Below are 13,763 nucleotides of genomic sequence, written 5' to 3' on the forward strand. Positions count from 1 at the left end.
GTGCCATATGTAGTAATGTGGCCAGAAATGGTACTGCAATCACAGTCAAAATTATGTAGTCCCTTCCCACTATCCATAAACAGTTTATTTTGTTTATGCTTCTTGCAAGATGGTTTACTAAGTAATTATGCCACATTTTACTGATGTGGATTTGCCAAATGTATTTGTAAAGTTACAAAGCAATATTTTCGTCGGGACAGATTGTTGCCATTACCATGCTAAAATGTCTAGTTTGACCGCACGGACCACCATCGAAATAATTAAAAATAATTATATATAATATATGATATATCGCATAGGCCTACTTTGATGGCAAGTCAAGGCCAACAGTAAAATGACCACCACATTTCGTTCAGCATAACTCCATATTGCATCCAACCTGACGCACTGCATTCTCTTCCATGTACACACATTACCATCTTTCAGTGCAGAGTGCGATTCTATGAGCCAACCCACGTTATGCAAAAACCACGCTACGCATGAATCATACTGCCATGTCAATACACAAACTAGAAAAACATTACATGTAATGCATTATATTATGCCAAACAAATACCACCCCATATGTGCCTGATGCACATACAGTACCAGAAACCGTAATTAGCCGTGCTAATGTTGGAACACATTTCCTCAGCGTATTTGCATATTGAGAATGAAATAGGCACTGACACTACCCATATTCACACAGGTTTTATTTGTCAAAAATATACTTTTTCCTGTCAGTTGGGCATATATTTCCCTGTTAGCCTGTATGTCGATGTGTCATTAAGCATTCGTTGCACGAACATACTAGCTTTGTTAGACAAGATCATAGACTGTTTGGACAATATAGTTTACATACCAAATGTCCATTTCCATTTAATATAAGTAGTAAGAAAACGTAAATGCCTGACTTACCTATCAATGAAATTAGCAAGTTAGGCGTCAGATATAAAAATCTTCTCCGCCTTCAGTCGTCTCCATCTTTCAAAGGCATCCCTGATACAAATCCTAATTTTCTTCCGGGCTTTGTCATGAATAAGTTGAGAATCGTAACGACGCCTTTCTTTTTGTAACATACAGTATGTCTCTATTAAGTATCTTGTAGGTGAGAAATTGTGTGTTATAGAGAAGTTTTGGAAGTCTGAAAGAGAAACAGTAATCCTAACAATATTGTAGTTACGCAATAACAACAATTTTAAGCCTCCGAGATTAGAAAATACATGATGAGAAATGAAGTTCCACATTAAGGTATGATAATTTAGTATCTTATAAAATTAATCTTGAAAGTGACGTAGCGTAGTAAAAACGTGATTATTTAGATCACCCTTACTGTAATTGTTCATTACAACAGATTTGTTAATATAATGAATTTTGTTTTTCCAAATAAAGTCATCAAGTATTTTGTCTATAGTCTTACATATTTTTTGGTTAACATCTAAAGAATTAGCCGCATATGTAAGCTTAGAGATACCTTCTGCTTTGGAGAGTAATTTTCTGCCTTTTAAGAATAAAACTCTCTGCAGCCATTGGTTAAATCTTCTCTTGGTTTTTTCTACAGTTGGAGTAAAGTTCAGGAACGATCTTGAAAACTGATTTTTAGTAACAATTATTCCTAGGAATATTGCAATATTACATATAGACAGAATTTCACATTTGTTCACAGCCATTAATTCACACTTATTGACATTTAAGTGGAGACCAAAAGTCATAGAAAATACACAAATCACATCCAAGGCAAGAGGAATTTGAGAAGAGTCCTTCAAAAAGTGTGTTGTGTCATCAGCCAGTTGGCTGATAGTTATTTATCTGTCTAATATCGAGATCCCTTTTAAATGACTAGTTTTTATATGAACAAATAACAATTGGGTGGCTAACAAAAATAGATATGGCTAAGTTTGCCGTATACCACATTTTAATTCGAACCTTGGAGATGTACCAGTATTATAATTTTATTGAGCTATTACCATGGCAGTACAAAGTCTTAATTGTTTTGCAGAAAAAATTGCCAAAGTCAAATTTGTCAAGTGTCTTGAAGATACATTTATGTTCGAACGAATTAAAGGCTTTGTAGAAGTCCAAGAAAATAGTGAAGCCTTCATCATTGATTACCTCTGGGTAATCCATTATTCGATATTATTCGAAATGTGCCTCCCTATCATAAATCCTGACTGTGTCTCGTCAATTATGTCATCCAGAACCAGTTTTAAACGTTGAGCAAAAATAAAAGCTACTATCTTATAGTCATTGTTTAGAAGGCTAATTGGACGCCAATTATCTATGACTAGCACATATTTGTTTGGTTTGGGTATAAGGGTAATGAGGCCTTGTGTTAAAGTTAGAGGAAGGACACCTTTATCAATACTTTCACAGAATACTTCCAGTATGAAGGGAGCTAGCTCCTCGGAAAATATTTTATAGAATTCAGATTAATTAACCGCATATCTATTGTAGACTTTCTTGAGCTTGACTTACTAGACCAAGTAAAGGATGTCTTATCAGGACTTTTAGATCTCCAGGCATCAATTAAGTCAAGCCTAATAATTTAGATATCAGCTGACATTATTTTGAGAGCTTGGTGGCTATCTATCTGAATTGTCAAGGACAGTGTTGATATCACCTCCTACTAGTATAAAATAATTTGGAAGTTTGGCAAGCCAAAGTAGAATTCTATTTTCCACCTCACTAAATAAAATATTTTGAGGCACTGAGTTATATCCATAAATGCTAACAACTATAAAGTTAGTTTTCTGAATCTCAAAAACCTGGCAAATATAATGGCTATTTTTTATCAGAGTCAAAACCCCTGTAATATTGTTTTTGAGTGTGCTAAAACTCCACCAGAATGCTGTGATGCATGAGAGCAATATACAAAACCCAAAACCAGTCAAGTTGGCGCGTTGTTTAATTCGTAAATAAAAACAGAATACAATGATTTACTAATCCTTTTCAACTTGTATTCAATTAAATAAACTGCAGATACAATATATTTAATGTTTGAACTGAAAAACTTCTTTTTTTTTTGCAAATAATCATTACCTTAGAATTTAATGGCAGCAACACATTGCAAAAAAATTGGCACAGTGGACTTTTTACCACTGTGTTACATGGCCTTTCCTTTGAACAACACTCAGTAAACGTTTGGGAACTGAGGAGACCAATTTTTGAAGCTTTTCAGGTGGAATTATTTCCCATTTTAGGCTTCATATTGCGCCACACACTTTCAATAGGAGACAGGTCCGGACTACAAGCAGGCCAGTCTAGTACCTGCACTCTATCACTATGAAACCACGCTGTTGTAACATGTAGCTTGGCATTGTCTTGCTGAAATAAGCAGGTCTATGATAATGTTGCTTGGATGGCAACATATGTTGCTCCAAAACCTGTATGTACCTTTCAGCATTAATGGTGCCTTCACAGATGTGTAAGTTACCCATGCCTTGGGCACTAATGCACCCCCATAACATCATAGATGCTTGCTTTTGAACTTTGCGCCTATAACAATCCGGATGGTTATTTTCCTCTTTGGTCCGAAGGACACAACGTCCACAGTTTCCAAAAACAATTTGAAATGTGGACTCGTCAGACCACAGAACACCTTTCCACTTTTCATCAGTCCATCTTTAATGTGCTCGGGCCCAGCGAAGCGGGCAGTGTTTCTGGGTGTTGTTGATAAATGGCTTTCGCTTTGCATAGTAGAGTTTTAACCAGCACTTACAGATGTAGTGACCAACTGTAGTTACTGACAATGATTTTCTGAAGTGTTCCTGAGCCCATGTGGTGATATCCTTTACACACTGATGTTGCTTTTTGATGCAGTACCGCCTGAGGGATCGAAGGTCTATAATATCATCGCTTACGTTCATTCCTCCAGATTCTCTAAACCTTTTGATGATATTACGGACTGTAGATGGTGAAATCTAAATTCCTTGCAATAGCTTGTTCAGAAATGCTGTTCTTAAACTGTTCGACAAGTTGCTTCCGCATTTGTTCACAAAGTGGTGACTCTCGCCACATCTTTGTTTGTGAATGACTGAGCATTTCATGGAAGCTGCTTTTATACCCAATCATGGCACCCACCTGTTCCCAATTAGCCTGTTCACCTGTGGGATGTTCCATATAAGTGTTTGATGAGCATTCCTCAACTTTCTCAGTCTTTTTTGTTACATGTGCCAGCTTTTTTGAAACATGTTGCAGGCATCAAATTCCAAATGAGCTAATATTTGCAAAAAATAACGTTTTCCAGTTCGAACGTTAAGTATCTTCTATTCAATTGAATATAGGTTGAAAAGGATTGGCAAATCATTGTATTTTGTTTTTATTTACGATTTACACAACGTGCCAGCTTCACTGGTTTTGGGGGTTTTAAATTGCTAATATTTAGATATCCTAATATAGTACCGTTTGATTTTATATGAATGCCTGTAAAAGTAGAGAATTGGCACCCATCTCTAACTGTACAGTATTGTTATGTACTTCCTCTTGTGGCTCACCGAATTGCAAGCCCCGGCACGCTCCACCTTGCTGAGTCCTGACAAATCAGTTCTGAAGACATTCATCTTTTCAACCAAGGTTGTTAGAGCAGTTTCTGTGGCTTCTCCTACTTTCTCATACACACCTTTGCCCTGAAAGAAACATAAATATTTAATGTCAAGCTAAATGACCAGAAATGACATGCGAAGAATGATTTGTGTTGATCTTTCATGGCATGCGTATCACAGGCTAGCAAGTACTTGTTGAGACTGTGTTTAGTAGTCTTAGTTTGATTTTCTGCAATCAGCAGAGTGTGCTCTTCTAAGAATGAGGCAGTTGATAAATTACTTTATTGTGATCTTGCACGACAATACATTGTCCTAATACCAATATTTTGATAGCGGTACCAAAATGTATTTTGATACTTTTCAAAATAAAGGGGACCACACAAACGTTTCATCATTGGGTTTATTTTAACAGAAAATCTCATGATACATTAGACATTCGTTTCTTATTGCAATCAAAAAATAATTTTGTAATAAAATAAGATCGTGTGCATTCTAGACAGCTACTCTTTAGTAGTAAGTAATGTGTTCGTATGGTTGCTAACGTATGCTATGACATATTGTGTCATTTCCCATTCCATTGCTTTGTCAAAATTATGAGGTACAAGCAGTAGATAATGGATTATTAATCTACTTGTTCATTTACTGTTAATATCTGGTTACGTTCTGTACAACATGATCTATCTACACTTCTGCTAAAGTGAGATAAGCACTCATTTCTTTGTTGTTTGGATACTTTACATTAGTTTGAGATGATTCCATACATTTTGGTATCAATCCAATACCAAGTATTTACAGGATCATACATTGGTCATAATTAAGGTTCTCCCATGTTCAGGGTCATATTTCCAGACTTTATAAACAATAAAAAAATGACAAAAGATTTTGGATGTATAGAGCCATTCATTTTTTTTTAAAATTATTTACATCGAGGAGCGCTAGCTTGCTTTTAGCGGTTCGCTATTGTATCCTCCTACGGTGTGTCGTGAAGCATGTTTAGATATTCTTCGTCCTGCAGGGATGATACTTGTAAGAAACGTACTTTATTTGTCACCATGGAGGCAAGGATTAGCAATTTAGGTCGCTAAAACACTGGATGTTAGCTGCTAGCTAGCTATGTTTTAAAGCACCTCTTGTAGGGCTGTGCTTAAGTGTTGATAGCTTCACATCTATCGTTTGTTTTTAAGCCAAAATACGTCCATTCCGCCTCTTATGTCTCTACACCGTGTCTGCTAGTAAGTACTCCGTGCATGTGCGTTACCGAACATGCATTTCTGCTCGTATTACCAGCAATGTCACAACAGTACACTGTAATGTCTGTAAAAAAATTAATACTACCGGTTATTTTTTTAGAGGCAGTATTGTACCGTTTTTAATTCATTAGTTCCGCTGTACTTTATTAGTACCGGTAAACCGTACAACCCTAATACATACAAAATAAAAGTAATTTACCTGCCTCATTCTTAGACATGCACACACTGCTGATTGCACAAAATCAAACTTAGACAACCAAACACAGTTAAGGTGTTTTTTCTTAACAGTTTCACTTCAGCAGATGTTTAGAAAAGTTATTAAGAACATGACACACGTTTGGTCAGATTGACTTTTCTCTTCTGAATTCCATCCCGTAAAAGGAGACTTCATCATTGAGTGCAATAATTCACTCATTCCCTCTGTTGTCCTAACAAGGACAGTGGTTCAAGCCACTGCTGTGTGAGTCCTACTAGTCCTTGGAAATAACTAATGGCCAACCATTTGCTGGCGTGACAAAAGCTAATAAAGTTGTTCAGTACTCAGCTGCTCTTCTTCCTCACGTATTTAATCCGTCAAACACTAAACTGCTGGTAAAAATTTTACTTTTTCACAACCGGGCTCTTGAATCAGACGATGACAAAAAAGTGAGAAAAGAATGAAATAATCTTTCAGCATCAGAAGAACATCAAGTATTTATGATGTGTGTTTGTGTGTAATAACCTCGTTGTAATCCAGTGAGGAGTCATTGCACATTGAACACACAGTGGCCAACTCCAAAAGTCCATCATAGTCTCCACAATGGACTGACTTGTCTCCTTTCAATCTGGAGTAAACACACACACACATGCACGCACGCACGCACGCACACACGCACGCACACACACACACACGTGAAGACACAAGGTGAAACGCCTCATTAATATTTATGAAACCATTTAGTTGATTAGTGTTGCAGGGATTAGCAGGGAAACAACAGTTGTGCTAAACACTTGTATGTGTGTGTTCTGAAAGCGGTGCTGCTTGTATTAGCACCTTGTAAAATTCCCAGTAGAAAACACAGTCGCTGCAAGCAAAACTCCCACACAAGAACCCACACAGCACTGTTATGAAATACACATTCCCACTTACAGCTGAAATAATATACAGTACAGTTAATACGTAACAAGTGTGGTGTATAGTTAATAAATAATACGGAAAAATTACACAGTATTAGGGTTGTCATGATACCAGGATTTCAGTATTCGATATTGATACCTATAAATTTTTAAGATTTTTGACACTTATAAAACGCCACAAATAAAATAAAAAAGTTTAAATAAAACTAATACTATATTGTATTCTAAAAAGAACAGCCATGGCATGTAGCTTTTACATATGTAAAGCAAACAACACTGTTATTAGTATTCTTTCAATATGGTGGTAGTATGACATAATCATGACACTTGTAACAAAATAGGCTAACAAAAAGGATTAAACATATATTTAAAGACACATCTTTGTTTTTATCTGTTATTAGAAACAACATTTTTGCCATTTCTCCTTATAGTATGACTTTTGCTCATATTTTATTTTTCTGCTGTTTATTTTATTTTTACAATGTACCATAAAAAAGAGTTGTATTCAAACTTTGCCTTCCTGGTGAAATAAGCTAAGCAGTGGTGTTTAAAGTTTTGTCAAACGACATAAGTGTGTTTCTAAGCAGTGTTTTCTTAGCACTTATGGACGTGATAAAGGTCGGCTTGCACACTTCTGGAGCTTGAGCTGTGGCAATGCACACTCCATGGGCTTGTGGTGGCGGACCTCCGCTCTCACTCGTGCGGCAAATACTTTCGTGACTATTTGTGTTTGATTAGCTAATAAATGCATGACGCAAGATACACCTCTCTTTTACTTTTAAAAAGTACTTCTACTCATTAAATATTGCGACAAAGTGGCTAAAGTGCATTACCGATAATTTCTGCTGCATTTTATTCTTTGCAAACCAGGTGCCTATGAGGTGTGTTGTGAAGCGGAATTACACCATTATGCTACACTCGCACACTTTTATTATCCTTTGGTTATGAGTGAGGACCAACCGGAAGCGCCAAATCCGCATTTGTGACAGGATTCCACGAATATTTCAATATATGGAAATACTGGATCATTGTTTACTTTTTATTTTTCAAGACACTAGGCGTTCTTTTTAGGCGCTCACTGAGCGTCAGAATTGATGCAGCTTGCAAAGGAATACGTGTTGTACTAACAAAAAGCAGGTATCGATGTATTTTTTCAGTGTTGGTTTCGACTTTGTATTGAAGTAGCGATATTTTTTTTTAAATTAATAAACAATATTTAAACACAGAGATAAAAAGATACATTTCAAATGGCATACATGCAGAACATATTGTATATTAACAAATACATAACTTAAGCGCAGTTGTTGTACTATTTTGTGAGCACATGTGTGTTATTGCATACATAAAACACATGACATTAATTTGCAAACTCACATTTGGCCTTCAGGAGCATACGTGGATCCAGTTATGGAGAACTCGTGTAAGGTGCAGTTTGAATCCTGCACTTTGTCGGCAATGAACATCTGCAGGGGAGAAAAAGACAAGTGGGGTTTCTGTAATTAGTTAACAGTAAAGATTTGATGCATTTGTGCAAAAACATGCTGCTCTTAATAAGTTAACAAATAAAATATGGAATTAACACATGATGTGCTGCACAGTGTGACAAGAATTAAAAATAACTTTAATGTTCGTTACAATGACTTCATGTAAATGACTTTACCAAATACACAAATGTGTTTAATGCAAAGCAAAAATAATGACAGATGTTTGATTCATTTCTATGTAAACTTATTTGACAACTACTTTATAGAACATTTGGCAAGCATAGAATTATCTGTAAAAACATGTTCAGTTCAGTTCAGTTTAATTCGAACGTGCATACGATACAACGTAATGCATCACATATTTCCAGTTGTTTCATTACAGCACGTCCGAAAAGGAGTAGGAAAAAGAAGAGCTTATTTAATCCTACCGCTTTTCATATCATGGCAATTTTATCCCATTTCCTTGTTTTCTGTTTGTAACAGAACAGTGAATAAATAAATAATAAATAATTACTATACCATAGTAAGTAAACACATTTTAAATACATAAACATTCTTTATCTCAAAAAGTAAGAAAAAATATGTTTATCATAGTTGTTCTTCTTTTGTACTTTGTGAACACTTGTAGTTTGAACAGTCTTTTAAACTGAATCATATTAGTGCTTTGTTTCATTTCTTTGGTTACTCCATTCCATAAGTTAATTCCACATAAGGATATGCTAAAGGTTTTAGTGTTGTACGCGCATACAAATATTTTAAATTAGATTTTCCTCTAAGGTTATATTTCTCCTCTTTTGTTAAGAATAATTGTTGTACATTCTTGGGTTGCAGGTTTTAGTTTGCTTTGTACATCATTTTAGCTGTTTGGAAAATGCACCAAATCGTTGAATTTCAATACTTTTGATTCAATAAATAAAGGGTTTGTATGTTCTCTATGTCCAACATTATGTATTATTCTAATAGATCTTTTTTGTAACATCGTTAGTGAATGAAGGGCACATTTGTAGTTATTTCCCCATATTTCTACACAATAACCCAGATATGGTAACACTTGTGAGCAGTACAGAATATGAAGTGATTTTTGGTCTAGAACATATTTTGTTTTATTCATTATTGACCTGTTTCTTGCTAATATATGTTGTATATTTTTTACATGAGGTTTCCAGTTCATTTTAATGGAGAATACAGTTAGGCTTTATACAAAAAGTAAAGCATATTGGATTATTAGTACACGTATTAATATTATTATTATGTATTATTATTATTATTAAAATATGTACCGTATTTTCCTGACTATACGTGGCTACTTTTTTCCCACGCTTTGAATCATGCGGTTCACAAAACGGGTGTGGCTAATTTATGGATTTGTCTTCGGTAACAGCCATAATGTTTTGTATTCAACAAATAGATTTGATAAGACAGAAAGTGAAAAGAAACTGAAAGAGCGTATTTTTGTTTGTGCTATGGCCATCTTCTGGACAACTTCGTTCACTGCCGGTCCTGCGGGTTAAACATTTATTTTGTGTTTTGTTCCTTGAACTGAAAGTATTCGTCCATAGCGCTTATGCTCGAAAGGATTCTTCATTAATCACTCCAAGCAACGTTTGCAAGTTTTATAATATAACTAAAATTATTCATACTTACTAAACCGTCCCATGTGTGATGTCTGTAGGAGGGTTTGCGTGCATATTTGTACATGCTATTGTAATGTAATCAAGCTAGCTTTGTTATTATTAGCAAATATGCTAACATGTTTACAAGTGTCTGTTAGTTTTATTAACTTACAATGGAATTCTGCTGATATTGTTTCAGTTTTGAAAATTCACCAAAACGTCACTGTGGAGTTATTGAGTCGGTTTAGCTGATTGGAGAGCTGGTGTCCGCAGCTCGTGGGTCCATGACGATGAATTGTGTTTTGTTTGATCAGCCGTTTTACTGCCGTGTGACAGGCACCGTTTGAAAATAATTAAGGTATGTAAATAAACATTTACAAATATATTTTATATTAGTATATATCTGTGGCCAATATTTATTTCTTCTAAAATTTGGTGGATGGGGCTTAAATACCCACCCACAGTATATTGGGTAATCAGAATGTGAAAATTTAATTGAGAGGGACAAGCGGTAAAAATGGATGGATGGATTAAATTATGATGTCTCGAATTATTATTATATGATATATTGGATTACTAAAACACCTGTATTGGATTCATATAATATGAATATCGGATTATTATCATATAACAGATGTATATTAAAATCTAATATAAACATAGGCCCCAAAAAAGATCATTTATAGACAGTATCCAACACATAAGTTTCCAGACGTTCATGTCTTTAATTTTTTGAATAAGAGCACATGGAAAAGTCGTGTCGAAATGACATTGCAGACAACGACATCATTGTCGCTTTGTCATCAACCAACAGCTTCACTCAGGATTTAGTCTAAGGATCTGAAAGAGTCTTCATCCTCCTGCACATTTCTAAATGCTCCAAACTACAAGGAACACTTCTATAACTCTTATCAACAATTACATATGTTAACTCGTATCAACAACTTCCTATTTTATCTCAATAAATCACTAATTATTTTAACTCTAAAATCAACAGGGGTGTCAAACGTATGTCCCGCAGGCCTGAACAGGTTTAATCCGAGCCGTGGCCAGCAACATTTGTTTGCTAAGTATAAAAATGAGCTGCAATGTTTTTATGAAATAAACTGCTGTTCTAAATATGTCCACTGGATGTCCAAATAGCAATTTCAGTGTAACCCACATCACACTGTTTAAAGATGACGTGTCAGCTGACTTTAAGCGCCCTCTTGATTGGCTGCCACTACTCCAATCAGCACATGTGCAAGCAATCGGCTGCTCCTGTTGTGGCTGGCAGACTAATGCTGTAGCGACACACAATACCTTATTGTAAATTATCCACTCAACAGATAAAATAAGGAAACCGCAAGATGCAAAGACATGACCATCATCTTTATAGTTCAATTGTGTGCAGCGCTCGCAATTTGTTGACGGCACAATGTGCACTCTGATCTCCATTGTTAAAATGTGTGTTTCTACATTTGTTGTTTGTTCTATTTTATTTTATGCTAAAATCTAGAATGTTTAGATTGGTTAAGTTAGTAGTTATGTTACCTTTAATTTGGCTATTATGGTGTCATTTCGATAATTGTTTTGATTATATTATATTTGTAATATTTGAGTTTGAGTTTGAGTTTATTTCGAACATGCAAGTATACAACATGATACATCACAATCTCCAGTTTCTCTTTTCAACATGTTTGAAAAGATTTGAATGATGATAAATGAATGTGTTGTGGCAGTTGTGGATGTCACCAATGCGGCAGTTTGAGGAAAAACTCAGTTGCTTTTCCAAACACGTGCTTAAAAGTTTAATGGCTTTGTAAATACAATGAGACAACGTCTAAGTTCATTGTGTTCTTCATGGTGTTTTCGAAACTGGACCATTTTTTTTCTCAGAATTTTCAACTAACTGGAAGTGTTGCCAAGGATTATTTGTAATATGTACATAGATGGTTTTTTTTCTATTTTTAGCCGAAATAAGACAAATATATATATTTTTAAGTTGTCTTTATTTTTAAATGATTATGCCATGATTTTACCATTCTGGCCTGATAGATTTTCTTCCATGCAGCCCCTGAGCTAAAATTAGTTTGACACTAAACATTTTGACTCACACACCAACAACTAATTATTTGAACTTGTGTTAATAGTTCATAATTTTAACTCTTAAACAAGAACTGCACTTTTTTCATTCATTCACAATCCATATGTAAGACAAGAACACGTTTTTTTTTTCATGCATTCAAAATTTTAAATAAATGCGATCAAAAGTCTGCTTACAATGGAAGCCGCTCTATTCTGCCTGTAAAGTCCTTGAAAGAACATCCAAACACCTCCATTAAGGTTTTATATATATATATGATGTAAGTATATATGTAATGTAGTAACAGGCATATATTTATGTATTTTGATAATTTTAGGTATACGTGGCACATTATTTCAAAAACACATCACGATGTCTCGTTGCACGTCCCACTGGGAGGAGACCCCGGGGCAGGCCAAGGACCAGATGGGCGAATTACATCTCCTCTCTAGCCTGGGAACGCTTCGGGATCCCCCAGGAGGAAGTTGCTAATGTTGCTCTGGAGAGGGAAGTCTGGGGGTCTCTGCTTTGGCCGTTGTCCCCGCGACGCGATTCCGGATAAGCGGATAAGATGGATGGATGGACGGATCACGATGTTAGTGTTTTATTCAACAATATTGTCAACATTGGCACACAAGCTTATGATCAAGGTGCCGCTATAAATAGCTTGTGTGCGTTAGCGCTTATAATAACGTATCACTAACACTTGGTTAATATTCAAGTCACAAAAGGTAAATGGAGTATTGTCCGCAGTTTCTGGATGGTTATTTATTAGGTTTTATAAGGGGAATAAAGGACCTCCCATTGGCTCCATTGTAAGCTGACTTTTATTTACGAGTTAGAATGCATGAAAAAAAAAATACATCCGTCGTCATGTCTTTTGTAATGATCGTGAACAATAGGCAACATTCCAAAAACTGTTTTTGGAATTTTGCTAATCATTCACAATCCTTACGACAGCGAAATGACACATTTTTTTTGTTTTGTTTTGTTTGCATTCCAATTTGTAATAAAGCAAATAATGGGAGTAACCTATTCTGCATCTAAATCACTCTAAAATGCATCCAAAAACCGGCAACAATATCCCATTTACATCTCGCGACCTGAATACAAACCAAGTATTAGCGATATTGCTATTGTAAGCGCTCATGCAGGCTAACCATTTTATAGCTGTGTCATGATCACAGAGAACTAACTAGCTTGTGCAGCTACAGTGTTGACACATTGACATACTTACAGCGTGTATATTAAACAATGATGGTGGTGTTTGGATGTTTTTTAGAGCACTTTATAGGCGGAAGACAGCAACTCCCATTGACTCAATTGTTAGAGGATATTTGCTAACATTTATTTACAAGTTTGAATGCATTAAAAAAAACATTTGTGTTCTTGTCTTATATAGGGATTGTGAATGATAGGCACAGTTCCAAAGTGCAGTTCCTTTTAATTGCTAATCATTTTAACTCTTATATCAACATCCAAATCTTTAAACTCTTATCAATAACTAACAATTTTAACTCTCATTCATAGCTAACCATTGTAACTGTTATATCAACAAATACCCATTTTAACTTTTAAAATATTAATATTAATAAATGATTTTACCATGAATTGATTAACGTGGACAATAAGTTGAAAAACTTATTGGGGTGTTACCATTTAGTGGTCAATTGTACGGAATATGTGCTGTACTGTGCAATCTACTAATAAAAGTC

The 13,763-nt window shown here is 35.2% G+C and overlaps 1 protein-coding gene across 4 annotated transcripts in view; it reads right to left on the bottom strand.

Moving 5' to 3' along the window:
- Window positions 1-13,763, bottom strand: part of atp2a3 (ATPase sarcoplasmic/endoplasmic reticulum Ca2+ transporting 3) — a 140,818-nt gene that overhangs the window by 30,891 nt on the left and 96,164 nt on the right. For all 4 annotated transcript variants that reach the window (XM_061963122.1, XM_061963121.2, XM_061963120.2 and 1 more), the window contains 3 exons: window positions 8,261-8,349; window positions 6,492-6,594; window positions 4,473-4,604 (listed from right to left, as the gene is read on the bottom strand). In XM_061963122.1, the coding sequence (XP_061819106.1) occupies window positions 4,473-4,604; window positions 6,492-6,594; window positions 8,261-8,349 (324 nt within the window). The remainder of the gene's footprint in view (window positions 1-4,472; window positions 4,605-6,491; window positions 6,595-8,260; window positions 8,350-13,763) is intronic.

This window comes from Nerophis lumbriciformis, linkage group LG09 (assembly GCF_033978685.3).
Source record: "Nerophis lumbriciformis linkage group LG09, RoL_Nlum_v2.1, whole genome shotgun sequence".
Classification (NCBI taxonomy): domain Eukaryota; kingdom Metazoa; phylum Chordata; class Actinopteri; order Syngnathiformes; family Syngnathidae; genus Nerophis; species Nerophis lumbriciformis.